The sequence below is a fragment of the Colius striatus genome, chromosome 10 (assembly GCF_028858725.1).
Source record: "Colius striatus isolate bColStr4 chromosome 10, bColStr4.1.hap1, whole genome shotgun sequence".
Classification (NCBI taxonomy): Eukaryota; Metazoa; Chordata; class Aves; order Coliiformes; family Coliidae; genus Colius; species Colius striatus.
In genome coordinates, this window is record NC_084768.1 from 30,978,290 (window position 1) to 30,992,681 (window position 14,392).

At 44.8% G+C, this 14,392-nt stretch overlaps 1 protein-coding gene across 10 annotated transcripts in view; it reads right to left on the minus strand.

Annotated features, from left to right (window-relative positions):
• Positions 1 to 14,392, minus strand: part of ST3GAL3 (ST3 beta-galactoside alpha-2,3-sialyltransferase 3) — a 182,402-nt gene that overhangs the window by 36,169 nt on the left and 131,841 nt on the right. For all 10 annotated transcript variants that reach the window (XM_062003580.1, XM_062003584.1, XM_062003582.1 and 7 more), the window contains 2 exons: positions 12,503 to 12,598; positions 7,938 to 8,124 (listed from right to left, as the gene is read on the minus strand). In XM_062003580.1, coding sequence (XP_061859564.1) covers positions 7,938 to 8,124; positions 12,503 to 12,598 — 283 coding nt within the window. The remainder of the gene's footprint in view (positions 1 to 7,937; positions 8,125 to 12,502; positions 12,599 to 14,392) is intronic.

Below are 14,392 nucleotides of genomic sequence, written 5' to 3' on the forward strand. Positions count from 1 at the left end.
AACTTAGTCTTTTCAGAAGGTAAATTCTGCTTGGGTCTTTTCATTTAAGAATGATGTGAAGGAAAACCAACTAAAGAACAAAAATCTGACTGGAGCTCTCTGATGTTCATGTCACAGCTAAGATTACTGAGCCAGAAACGAAGATGACACTGTCTCAGCAGATGTGGGATAAAGGTCCTTTAAGGACTACCGAAGCCCAGCATGAGTAAATGCTGCTCATCTTTTAATAAGAAGCATAGTGCAAGGCAGATTGGAGTTAGGCAACAGCAAACAAAGCAAGGGACCAAAAAAAAAAGGAACAAAACCCTTGTGTGATGTGGGAATGACTGAAAGGGTAGGCACTCCTACAGTTTTTATTTGAGTCTAAGGAGAAGTTGCCTAACTTTGGGGTAAGCAGTGATGTTATTCCTACCAACATGGATGTTTTGCAAGCATCTGATACCTGGATTTTTTTTTTTTCATCCAAAAAATAGCTATTTTTTACTCTCTTCATCTGCACCAGGAGCTTGGGTGAATGTAGCTACAGACCTGTGGATATCGATGACTATCCAGCCCAGGTGGACAAGTTTTATTGTGCAGTGTGTATCCATCTGATAATATCAAATGCTGTGAAGGCTCACTGCAACAGCATCAGAGAACCCCCTGTCACCAGCTTGACAGGGTACTTAAAGACACACTAACTGTGCCTGGGTGGGAACAGCTCTCAGCTATGTAGTGACCTGCCTAATCTCATTAGGCTGTTGCATGCAGGTATGTATGTATGAAGGGCAAGCTCCAGCCTGCACTTTCCATACCAACAACCTTCCTTTGGGAATCTGGCCAGGAAGTCTCCCCCAAGGCCCATGTTGCAAACTGGGACATTTGTCTGCTGAAGTTTCTGTATGGTCCTCACCACAGTGCTACCTGAAAGCTTGTTAAAAGTCACACAGTACAGAACTAAGGTCTCCTCTCTCTACTGGGCAACAGGGACAATATTTTATATAGCATATCTATATATTTTCCAGCCTCTTTTCTCACCATGGCTGGAAAAAAACCTGGTTTGCCCTGGCTCATAGGACATCAGTGTTCACACATCTCCTAATGTCTTCTGGAAAGGACTCTGATCTCCTAGGCCAGTCACAGAGGAAAAAAAGGTATTTTTTCATCTCCAAGTCTTCCTTGGTTCCCCACTGCACTAGGGGGAACAGGTCCTGACCATAGGAGCACAACCCTTCAGGCAGTACAGACCAGCTTTCTGTACAGCCAGAGAGATCAAAACCAGAACAAAGTCAATGCTGGCCCAAGAACCATCCCAGGAAAACAAACTCTCACCCACTCTCTGTCAAGGAATACAGAATATTCTCCAGAGACTATATCACATAGACTCTCCTACCTCTCCTCAGCCTCAGTAGTAGCCAAAAGAGTCTGCCCCATGCTTCCATTTCATTACATTACAAGGTGTTTTCTCTGCTTCAACATTTAGCAACGGTTCAGTTGCCTTGACCGAGGCGCTGAACCATCCTGATGGTGGGATCGGGTATTCTGTGCTATCAATTCCTCCTAAAATCTCCCCACTCTCTGTGAGTGGAAATGGCCTTTTGCACCATGTGCTAGGACCACAAGACGATTACCACTGAAAAGGCTTTCCTTCCTCTTCCCCAGCGCAAGCCTCGTCATGTCCTTTCTGCACCCTGCCTTACTCACCAGCCATGCCTTCCTATATTATACTTGTGAAGGGATTAGTTATAAATGGCTATTTAGGTGAAAACTAAAATTGGTGAAAGAAATGGGACAATCTTTCATCTGACTTTGCAATTCAAGATCATTTTCTCATTTATGATGGAGCAGCAAGTCCTCCTTCTGTCCTCTTCCACCCGAGTCCAAGGACAGCAGGAAGACACAAGGCAATGCCTGCCTAGGCATATCTCCAAGCAGATGAGCTACAGTTCTGCCTCAGCACAGGATCACAAATCTGTAACCAAGCTTTGCACTCATAATGTAAATCCACTAAGTGTGGGTATACAGCTCCACCAAAACCAGATGATGAGTCCTTCTCGTGGTCCTTTAAAAACTGAAAAGATCAACTATATAGAAAAGGTTTTAAACCAACAAGCTCCTAAGAGGAGGGAAGGGAAATGAAACATTTGCAATCCAGAAGCAGACTCTCAAGTGAATCTGCCAGTGACAGTGCTCACTCTTGTCACCAAAGACAAGTGACAGCATTGGAGAAAGCAAGTTCTCCCTCCCCAGGCCAGACCCAGAGAAATTGTCTCCTCAAGTTCTGGGCTCAAGTTCCAAACAAGCTGGAAATGCATGCATATCGATGCAGATTTACTTGGGATTGGACATCACAAGCAGCTACACAGCCTCAACATTTTCCTCAAGCCGACAGGAGGAGCATGGTGGCTCCTCAGCCTTTTTTCCCAGCCCACAGGCAGGATATTTCAGAATCTGAGGAATCCACAGGGTACCATGAGGCTGTGATGTTCACAGGCTGCCTTAGCAAACACAAAGCATGACAAGGCCGTTAACTAATGAAAGAAGAGAAGGTCTAAACAAAAGCACAGCAAGAGGGCTCTGGCAGCAGCCCAGCCTTGGGTCTAGTGGAGTAACACAGGCTGATCAAGGCAGGAAGGTATTGTGACATACATTTTAGCAGGACTGAAAAGAACCTGTTGACTTAAAGCAGAAGCACAGTTCCTATCAGAAGCCAGAGATGTTCACTAAACACCACCTTCTTTCTTGGTTGGGTGAAGTGTCCTGGGCTTTCTGGGGAGCAAGGTAAGTGATTGCAGTGAAATTTTGCCATTTTGCCTGCTATTTGGGATCATCACAGCACCAAACCCTCGCTGCAGTCTGCTACCACCCCCGCGGGATCTTCACAAGCAGCAGTCACATGCTGTGGCAAAGGAGGAGAGGTGATGCCGTGCTCACTGCTGGAGTCTCAGTGTCTGCTGGAGGATGACTGCTTTTCAGATGGCATCACTGCCGTGTGCAAGTCGTCAGAGGCATGCCCCTGCAAGGGACAGACAGCCAAACTTGGCCTCGCTCGCAGGCAGGTGCTCACTCGCTCCTATGACTTTCACTATCAAAGAGAGCTTCAAGGTGCCGCAGGCACTCGCTGCACAAGTGACTCGTCCTGGCAAAGGCTGCAGAGATTCCTGCTGGAAGCGTCCACAGGCTTCATTACTACATGAGAAGGAAGTTTGTGAGCTGCCAATTTCTAGTGAAACCTTTGCCCTCACTTGGCTGCTTTACCACCATGTGCCAGATGTTCAGGGAAGTGAGCCCAAGCAAAAGAGCTCCTTCTGATTCACTAATCACAGACTCACAGAATGGTGGGGGTTAGAAGGGACCTCTAGGCATCATCCAGTCCAACCCCCTGCTAAAGCAGGTTCCCCTCCATCAGGTCACACACGGATACTCTGGAATCAGCCTTGGCACAAACTGGTAACTGGCACTTGTAAATTCCTCTATTTGCTTCAGGAAGCATCTACCCTCAACACAACAGAGAAACTTTCAGCTTTTGACCACTGCTCTTTCAATAGAAAGGAGCAGTACATATGGCCAAACCTCTCTCCCCCTGTAATTCCCCTGGTACTTTGGGTATTCAGGAAGAGCTTCTGCCACTGAGACCCGGGGTGATGCAGGCTGGTGCAGTGGTGGGAAGCAGCAAGTTGGATCACAAAATGTGTAGGTAATATTGTGGCAACAAAACCAGTCAGAGAGTGTAACTGTTTTGAGTGGCTATCCATGAACAATCTCTGGGGATGCACTAGCAGGAGAGGTGCCTGGAAGTGTCAGCAAGCTCCTGCAGCAATGACTGCAAGCCAGCACTGCCAGACCGGTCACCACAGACACACAAACAACTCACATCTGTGACCTTTCCACAACAATCCAGGGTTCATGCAACTGCAGGCTGTGGGACTCCAACTCACTTCCTTTCCACTTGTACATTGACATATTAGGTCAGTATGGTGCAATACTCCCCTGCTCTAACCGTGCCACCTTTGTCCATCCCACACTCCCTCATTTACTTGCAACAAGTGCAATTATTTTAATCCAGTTTACTCTAATGCTCATCAAATGACTGAAATCAGATGATCAGGGTTTTAGTCACTCAGATTCACCCACCTTCCCCACCTTAAAGACAGGTCTATACTCTCCAATTATACAGTACTGCCCTAACTTCCTACAAGACCAGCAATTCCGAGTGCAAGCTCACCAGAACTTTACGATGGAGACTACCTTTGTTTTGCTGTTGAAGTTGAATATTCCACCAAACCAGCCCTTTTTCTATACTAATCTTTTATCTCAAGTTTTTTTCCACACATTTCTGGTTTAGTGTGAAATAAAAAGCAGCTGAGATTTTACTTTTTATTTGGTCCATATTCCAACTGCTTCTCTTTCTGGATGCAGTGTCTCCCAGGGCACCGAGGCATCAGGCAGATCTCCAGAAGGCTGTTGCACTAGACTGTATGTAACACATCAAATGCTCTGCCTTGCTGTTGTGCTGTTCCTTCTCTATCACACTGATTCTTCCTCCATATGACATCTCCTGAAAATCCTCTCTACAAACCACTTATCCCTTCCTCAGTATGCAAGTGCTGCCAAAAGACTAACATAACACAGAGCAAATCCCTCTCAGCTGCAGGGGGAATAAGCTTATCTGACCACTGACCCCAGCAATAAATAGCCTTTCACATTTAATTTACTCTCTCTCAGATTAGTTCCCTTCAATTTCATTTACTGGAGAGAGGACTAAGCAAGAATCCCAGTACTTGTTCCAGAACCTCTGGTCAAGCAGGTCCAAGCATCTCCAGGACTGGTAGCTGAAGGAATTCAGAAAGTGTCATACCTCACCTGTGACTGTACCATGGACACAAGCAGCTGCCATCGACATTCAGGGGCAAAGAAAGCACGAGAGTCTAGACTTTGGCCCATTTTCCTGAGGAATGTGTCCACTTCCACAGCAGTCACGTTCTTTAGCAGGATGCTTCCATTTCCCTTACCTTTATCCTGAGGTCAGATTCCTGACTTTATCTGATGGTTTGCAGCAGGGATGAAAAATTTTGCAGAGGGACAGGCCTAATGTCACATAAAGGATAAGCAACAGCAGCATATAGAGCTCCCAGCTCTCTCAATTGCCTTTAGATGAATCCAGGAAAGGAAGAAACTCACTTTTCTCTGCAAAATCAGCTGCGAGAGAGACTCTCTATAAAGAGCACTAGGCAGGCATTTGTCATTTGGAACTTACCACACACTGATAAAAATACTGACACTCGCTACCAGAACAAACAGACGCCTACATCTTATCCCACAGCACTGTTAGCTCCCCACTAGGTAATTTCTTCTAGCTAAGAGACAGCACTTTCTGCATTGGTTTCCACCAGAAAACCAGTGACAGCAAGATCTCAGCCTTCAAATAGAGAGAGATCAGACTACAGAGGACAAGACAGATGTTCTCCAGTCAGCTGGACTGCATCCTAAAGCATTCAGTGAACTGGCTCAGCAGCCTCAACACCCAGCAGTGGTTCCCTTTGGGAGCTTGTGTAAAACAGGTAGTGTCAAAGGACTGAAAAATGGACAAAAGCAGTACGTAGCCTTACAAAGGCAAAAACCAGGGAAAAGAGTTGATTTATCATTTCATTTCTCAGAAGAGCAAGATTAATTTTTCGTAAACACCTGGAAAAAAACCACCCAAGGACTGAGTAGCAACCCAGGTGGATTTGTCAGGAGTGAATCATCACTGGGATGAAGAAAAAGCTATTTCTTAACACAGGAAAAAGGTATCATGGGGAGAAATAAGGCATGAACTGGAACTCAGCAAGGCTTCTGACATATTTTCACAAGCATGCCAAAAAATGTTATTTATGATACTACTATGATGGAAGTCCAGAAGTGGTAAAAAACCCCCTGTTTATGAGGAATTCTCAGTGGGCTCACTGTAGAAATGGAAGCATGTTGCTACTCTGCTTAGGAACCAACTTTGTTCAGCGTTTTCATTGTTAACCTGGATGTTGGCATAAGAAGTATGCTTGTTAAATTGCAGAGGACATCTGTCTGGAAAGAATGGCAGGTATGCTGGAAAGCTCTGCCAAAGGAACTTGGCAAATTGGAGAAGCCCTCTGGGAGAAAGAATCATTAGGGACAAGCACACAGTGCTGCTCTCTTCGGTTCTTCCTGAGACCTGGAGTCTCAAGGAACTGGACACTCACCTTTAGTGTCAGGCTGCTGTAAAAAAGGCAGTGAATGCATGAAGTGATGCATAAAGAACTGCCAGACTGCTGAAGTAGCTGTTTGCTCCTCTCTGTTTGCTAAACTCTGTACATTTGTGGGCATTGCTCTTGAAGAATAAGATGCAGGCACCTTTGAGAAAAACTTCAGGCATTCAAAAGAACACCAGGAATCAAGAGATCTGGAAAACATCACCTACAAAAACTGAAAATGTGGAGTGTTTATTCCAAAGAAATAAAGAGAAGGAGACAACTGCAAGGGCACTGAAGTAAGATGCAGTGCAAGAAGCTCAAGGTCTTTCTGCTCTCTGCCAAGCTGGGCACTGAAGCACTCAGTTAAGATCACTGCAAGCACTCTACAAGTCTTCTAGCAAGCTTTAACAAACTGCTGCATCTTTCCATGAGCAGAAGAATACCACATTAGAACCTTGCAGTGACCAAATGACTGCGAGATTCAGGTGGAAATGCAATATGTTTTGAAGTAAACCAATTGATCCTTTAAAGCTAAACACTAGGCATACCCACAACTGCATTCGGGTTGCCGGGCACTGATGCTGCCAGGGCTTTCCCTTGCCCAGAATAAAGAACAAGAGCGTGACATCAGCCAAAGAATATCACTTTTGACTCAATTATTCATGTTACAAAAGCCTACTTATGCTTGCCCAGAGGCTGACAGGTAACTTCATCTGTCTAGTACCAGGAAAATACTTGCAAGTTGGTGCCAGTGCGAGACAAGAGCACAATATGAGCCCTTAAGGCCATCTAGGTAAGAACCATATACAATTATATTCCCAGACTGTATGTGGTGAGCTGCCAACCTCCTCTCTCTGTCTCTAAACACATGATACAACATCCCATCGTCTGAGCATTAAACTGTTTGTCTCTTTGCTGAAAAATCATTGAAGAACGTTTAAAACCAGGTATCTAAGATGGGGAAAACAAGAACTATACCCAAATAGAGAGAATTTATTCTGGATTTCATGACATTCATGCATGGAATAAGAAGTCACTGCTTACAACCTGCTTCATTTAGGATGGGTGAATTACAGGGAACAACTCTGACTAGTAACAGGTCTATGGCACTTCAGGAGGACTCTAATGCAACTGGCTGGGACATTATATTTACATGGGAAAAGCAGTGGATCCACCATGTCACTGTTTTAAAATGAGACTTGATAACACTCTTTGGGGTGATACATAAGCCAAACCCAAATAATGAATCTCAGTACAGCAACAGCTGAGCAAAAGGTTTGTTATTCAAGAGATCACATTAAGTCCGTGGACAACAAGTTGTGCTGTTGCCATCACCTCCTCCTCTTCTGTGCTATCACATCCTTAAACCCAGACTTTCATTTCTTCCCCTTGCCATTGCTCTTTTCCTGCCTCTGCTCTTTAATCCTCAGCCTCCATAAAATCCATGCAAAAGCTGGGCCTTTTATATACTCTTTAAAGAAAAACTACATTCATTGTTCATAGTACACATAATCTGGAATAGAAAGCCTCCTGTGTGATGCAAGGCCAGGTTACAGAGATGTCTTTTTAAAACATATTTAATTAAAGCTTAAGTCCATGGAGATAAAAAAAGAGCCTTCACTTAAATGCAGCGGGACACGCCGAGGAACCCTCCTCACCACAAAACGTGGCACACGCGACTGTGACACCGTGTCTGCCCACCATTTCTAATTACGTGACCTTCACAATGTCAGCTGACAATGTTCTTACCACTTTCTCCTTGTAAACAATATATTTCAGCCACTTGAAATCCTGCCATTTGAACCCGGCCAGAACAAACAGGGAATCCTTCTCGTACTGCTCCATCTTCTGGATTGCACCTTCGGGATATGTGATCCGCAGAGTTGTCTTGCCACCCACATCTTTTTCAAAGCCCTTCACTGGAGCTGAGTTCAGTCTGCAGGATAACCAGAGAAGACACTGTCATGGATTCCCACTCACACTCGTGCGTGTTTATGATGCAGCAGTCGCTGTTGGGCAAGAGCTCCCAGTACACAGCTGTTAGAGCAGCAAACATTAACTCTTGCAGTTCCTCATCTCAGACGTTTATGAAGCTTTATGCCAAGTGACAACACTTTAATTAGAAGCTATTGGAATGATTTCATTGACTATAATGCCATTCATTTCTGCATATCCACTCTTGTGATTTAAACTGGGTTGGAAGCTTTGGAAAAGGAAACTGAAAAACATTGTCCTTGCAAATTTAGAGTTCCAAACTCAGCATTAATATTTTAACATCCCAACACTTTGGAGACTTCTTAACTGGATTCTGCAAGAAGGTGCTGAAACGGAGGATGCAGCTCCACAGCAGTTTAAGTGAACTGGTCTCATGCTCTAACCCCAGCCCAGAGCTCACAGTGCTCATCTTACCTGCAGTGAGATTGTTTAGGGAGCTAAGCCAGGTAATCATGTTCAAAAAAACCCCAAAGGAACAATCTCCAACTGGTTTAACTCTCCAAGCTGGCCCATGCAGAAGGCAAGCTGCCCTGCAAGGCCAAAGCAAAGGAAGGGGCTGGGCTGCACAGATGGGGTAAGGCTCAGCAGCACTGGGCTCTCACTGACTCGGAGCAGTTTCTGCCGTGGAAGTGGATCCCACTCTGAAAACACTCCAGCAGACACTCAGCTTTGCTCTTGGGCACGCTGATTTCTAAGGGAGCGTTATGTATTTAGCTGTGCTTTTGTTAAAACAAGTTTGTTTCCCTTCAGAAACCCAACAGCTCTGGCGTTAACAGCAGTGATCGCTTTCACCACAGGAAAGTTACCCAGAACTTCAAAACCAGAAACCCAAAGCCGAGGAAATTTCAAATAACTTGGAATACAAATCTTGCTGACATCAAACAGCAGCCCCTTGATGGAACAGCATTGCCTGCTTGAATTATTGCAGCCTCCTTGACTTGGGGTAGTTCAATATACTGGAAAGTGCTTATGGACTGCAATTTTTGCCGTGTAGGAATGTTAATGAGGATCTGGATTTGTCTTTTTCAGCCCAGCTAAGCATTTTAGGTGGGAAAAGATTTCAGTAGAAGAAAATCTCTGTATACAATCTGAAATTCTCTTCAGAATCAAGGTGTATAGATTCCTGTGCATTTTTAACATTAGGAATACAACGATACAGGAGAAATGGGAATCAGCACCACAATTTATACTGGAGATTAAGTCTTTTGTTTGTGGTTTACAAACCTTCACTTTACACCCTGACTTTGGAGTATCTAGACCTGACTGCCTGCAAACACAGTGCTCCCAGCCAGCCTGATACCTTGCTTTTTCTCCTTGTTGCTGACAGCACATTCACACATCACTCACTCTTGCTATGGGAATTATGTAAACTTCAAGACACTGTGTCTCTTCAGGGCAGGTGACCCTACATAATGTAAAAGCATGTGGCTCTAAAAGTAACAAAGATAAATACAACAAAGTACTAAGTAAAGAAAGCCAGTTATACATATTTCTGTCTGTCTGCTTGAAGTGGAGTTAGTGTCTGCAGTCATTTTAAATGTCAACGTGTAGCTTTTTAGCAGAGTTCCCCCCACCCCTAGCTGCTGGGTTCACTCTTTGGTGCTTACCTTGTTAAACCTCCCAAAACGTGGGACCCCCTACTTTGTATCGAAGACAGGAAACAAAACAAACCATTTCCCCAATCTCCAGCAAAGGGCCAGAGTGTGAGCTGCTGATGGAGTCATAGTGATGGAGTCTCACCAAGGAGCCAGCACTGTCAGCCCCACGGTCAGTGCCTCAGGGGCAGCGCAGGCAATGGAGCAGGAAAAGTTCTGGCAGCTACAACCTGTGTTCCCAAAAGTGCATATTAACACAGCTTGAACCCTTTCTCAGGCAGAACATGCTGGTGGCTATAAACACAGCTACATGTTAGAAAACCTCAGTTAGGATGCCAGGCCTCCTCATACTGCCAGGCATTTTTCTCCATAAGAAGTAACCTTGGCACCATGAAACATCCTCTCAAATATCACTAAAGTATCATCAGTCAGGTGAATCCTTATCTCATTCTAACCAGGAATTTCTGATACACACTTGTTCTTAACCCTGTCTGCAATCTATTCTAAGGAGGCATTTCAGGGCACTGATAAGTGACTGCTGCATGAAGCCCCTGCCAGGTAAACAGTGTGACAGCTGGAAATAACGTCTGCATTGAAATCTGATAATATTCAGTTAAAGAAAACCAGTACCTAACTCACTGCAGGCTGGTTTAGAACTCTCAAAGCCGTTCTGCCTCTCCTCACCACAAGGTCCAAATCTCTTGCTGCAGCTAGCGATCCTCACCCGGTAACATCAAAAACTCTGCATACTGCTGGATCACTCCTTTGTCCGTAAACACACTGCACTATCCTCCTAAAATTCACCTCCTAGGTCCCAAATCTGCTCCTTCAAAAGACTTTTGCATTCACACAAATATGCTATCACACAAGGGACTTCCCCAGGACTCAAAGAAGAAATTGAATACATTTAAGAACAATTCTGCTCTCAACCTCCTCAGCCCCACATTCAAGCACCTGGCTTCATTTAACCTTTACAGTTGACTTTTCTCTCCTTTAGCCATCCCACAAACAGCACAGGTGCTTAGCTGCCCTCTTATCCTCTCAGCTTGTGAACTGACTTAGATTTACTGTTGTGGAGAGAAAAGGTTGAACTTTTCATTCGGAAATTAAATAGTGGACTTTCTGATGTAAATCTTAGTGGGTGGCTCAGTCCAGATGGATTGAAACAATTTCCTTGCTACTTTTAGAACAGTTAGAGCCCAAGAAAAGGCTATAACTGGATTTTAATTTAGCTTGAAGAGCTCCAAGTCACCAGACTATGACGGGTAGTACAAGCTCTTTGCTAATTGATAGCGGGATGAACTAGGAGAAGGGCTGTAAAAGCTCATCCTGTTCTGAATAGTCATCCCTGTGTCCAGAGCACTGCTGGGGAAAAGCAGGGACCCATTCACAGACACAGAGGTCTGAAAAGGGATCTTCTTGGTCTTTTTGTCCAGAGTTAGAGGGTATTTATTACCCTGTGTGAGTTCTACTTTCTCCTCATGCGCCCATTACTAGCACATGGGAGAGAAAGGAGACCTTCACTGTGCCTTAAATTCCTTTACTAATCCTCTTTCTTTCTTACACCTTAGCTAAGAATTTGTTATTTGCCACTATATTTCATGGTTGACAAAGTTCAGAGAGATGATATCAGCCACATTCCCTTAAATCTGAAATCAGTTATCTTCCTAAGGAGAGAAAAAAACCAACTTAGACTACATTAATCCAGGTTTTACAAATTTATACTGCAGTTTATCCCCCTTCTCCTATTTACCACTGTAGTATTTTGTGACTCATGATTCAGAACCTGCTAAAAAGCTCTATGTTTTTTTTTAAAGTCAGACTAATGGGTTTGTAGCTCCCCAGAGCATGTCTCCCCTCCCTCCTACACACACTCTCTCTCTCACTCTCCATTAGCACAGGTATTATATTTGTTGATCTGCAGTCACCCAGAACACCTTGCTGACTTGACAGGTTTATTACTAAAGAGTTATGACTAGACCTGTGATTTCACATATCAGCACGTTTTTCAGGCATTCTGAGATGGTGATGATCAGTGAAAGCAAGAAGTCCTAACTTTGACCGTGGTCCTTTTCAGTTCTGTGCTTCTGCTCCTTTATTCAACATCATCATCCACAGTGAAACAGAGGCAAAGCATTCACAGTTTCTATGGCACACTTACAGGTATTTAATCATTACAGAGTCCACACTTGTGGAGGCTTACTGCTTCCCAAGTCCTATGTTGCATCCTTCTTAGCTCTATCCATCCTAACTATGAAGTCCCAGGGAGCGCTAAACACGTGTACTTCACTGAGCTACCTTGAGGATATCTGTGGGAGCAGATCTGACAGTATGTTTTACTGCTTCACCACCAAAGGACATCACAGAAGCAGCAGCTTTTAAAAAGGAGCTATGAAGTGATCATACACAGCACGGTAGGGCTTGGAAGGGAGCTCATCCCTTCCAAGAGAGATCATCCAGTCCAACCCCAAAGTTGAAGCGGGATCACAGAAGAGACCACATTCTCAAGCAGCTGTGCAAAATAGAATGTTTGAGGAGTGCCTTTACCCTTTCATGTGATCACTATTTATAACAAATGTTTATATGCTATTGTTTTTTTCCCCCCATATTCATTAACACCAGACAAATGGACATTGACACCAGTGTAGGTTTAACGTTTGCCTGTGTGGCACGTGAACTGATACAGAAACTGAGTACAAGAAAACTGTGATGCCAAAGACTCACCTGACAACAACATCATAGTCATCAATTTTTAACCCCAACGACTTATTTGCAAGCACTCCACCATTTCCCACAATAATACATCGCCGGCAGCTGAGACTGTGGGAGAAACAGAAGGAAGGGGTGATTTTCGTAACATAACTTCAAACATATCGAGCTGCACGTATTCAGTTTGCACTTGAGAGTTACAGAAAACTTTCCAGAATATTAGGAACAAAGGGGAAGACAGAGATACACTCAATCCCCAGCTCACCCCATCGTGCCCAGGCATTACACGTGATAAAGTACTTTCAACACCTCACACCACGTGTGGCCTAATGAGATGAGCTGTCAGGACAAGCAGCTCCTCTGTCCCCACACCCTTGGTATGATGGGCTTGAATCAAACCTATCTGTTTACTTAAACCTTCTCATTATTCATTTAGCACTGAAATAACCATAAACCAAAGGCTTAATGAGGAAGTTCTCTCTCCAAGCAATCTTCTGAGTACAGGCAGATTTTGCCAGGTCATCTGAGGTGTGCTCACCTTGCTGAGCACAAAATTACTGCAGTTATTATTAGACTTTGAGAGACAGAGAAACACTAAATCACTCAGAATCACAGAATGGTGGGGGTTGGAAGGGACTTCTAGAGATCACCCAGTCCAGCCCCTTGCTAAAGCAGGTTCCCCATGATCAGGTCACACAGGAACGTGTCCAGGTGGGTTTGGAAACCTCCAGAGAAGGAGCCTCCACACCCTCCCTGGGCAGCCTGGGCCAGGGCTCCCTCACTTCAACAGCAAACAAGTTTTTCCTTCTGTTTAAGTGGAAGTTCCTGTGTTCTTGTGCCCATTACCCCATGTCCTGTCAGTGGGTGCTCTTGAGACTCACCTTTTAAGTATTTATAAGCCTTGATTAGGTCTCTCCTCAGTCTTCTCCAAAAGAAGGGCTAAACAGCCTTCCCTCGTAAGAAAGATGCTCCAGTCCCCTGATCATCTTGGTGACCCTGCACTGGGCTCTCTCCAGCACTTCCCTGTCCCTCTTGAGCTGAGGAGCCCAGAACTGGACACAGGACTCCAGATGAGGCCTCACCAGGGCAGAGGGGAGGGCGAGCAGAACCTCCCTTGACCTGCTGCCCACACTCTTCTTGATGCACCCCAGGCTGCCATTGGCCTTCTCGGCCACCAAGACACATTGCTGGCTCAAAGTTAACTTGCTGGATAGGAAAAGGACTCCCTAACACTCCTGTCCAGTAGGAAACATATATGGAGACACAATGGGTGAGGAAGGGGAAGGAAAGTACCCTTAATTAACAAAGAAACAGGGAAGAGATGGTAGAGAACAGTTTCTCGTGGAACCACGAGTCACGAGAACTCTCTGCAGCAGATGTTAAAAAGTGATTTCGTTTTGAACACAGAGAGAGGACTTCTTTCCAGCTATCTAATCCCAAATGCAGCTGGTTCTTCTGGCAATATGCCTCCATCTCTGGTAGTTCACTGAAGGAATACGTGTCTGCAAAGCCTTTTTTTTGGAAAGGGTCCAAAGCAATCAGTGGTTTGGAGCAGATCTCTGGGCTAGGCGGCCTTCCTAGTCCCAGGCACAGTCAACTACTGGCCTCTTCCAGGCTGTCCTCGCTGTGATCAGTCTAAAGAAGAGCGTGAAGAAAGCTCTACTTATGTGGGGTCTGTCTTTGCAGAGCAGGGCTGGAGCAAACTTAAAGACTCAGTTAAACCACTGAGGGTTGCCCTGCTGACAGAACCATTAGCTGGAGATACACACAGAATTAACAGCACCAAGAAAAGCTGAGGAACAGCTCTCCCAGCCCAGATAAAGTTTCACTGCAGATCCCAGCCTTTCCACAAGAGAAAAACTTCCTCAGGAAGATGGATGTATGAGTTCAGTGCTTGTGTCCCCA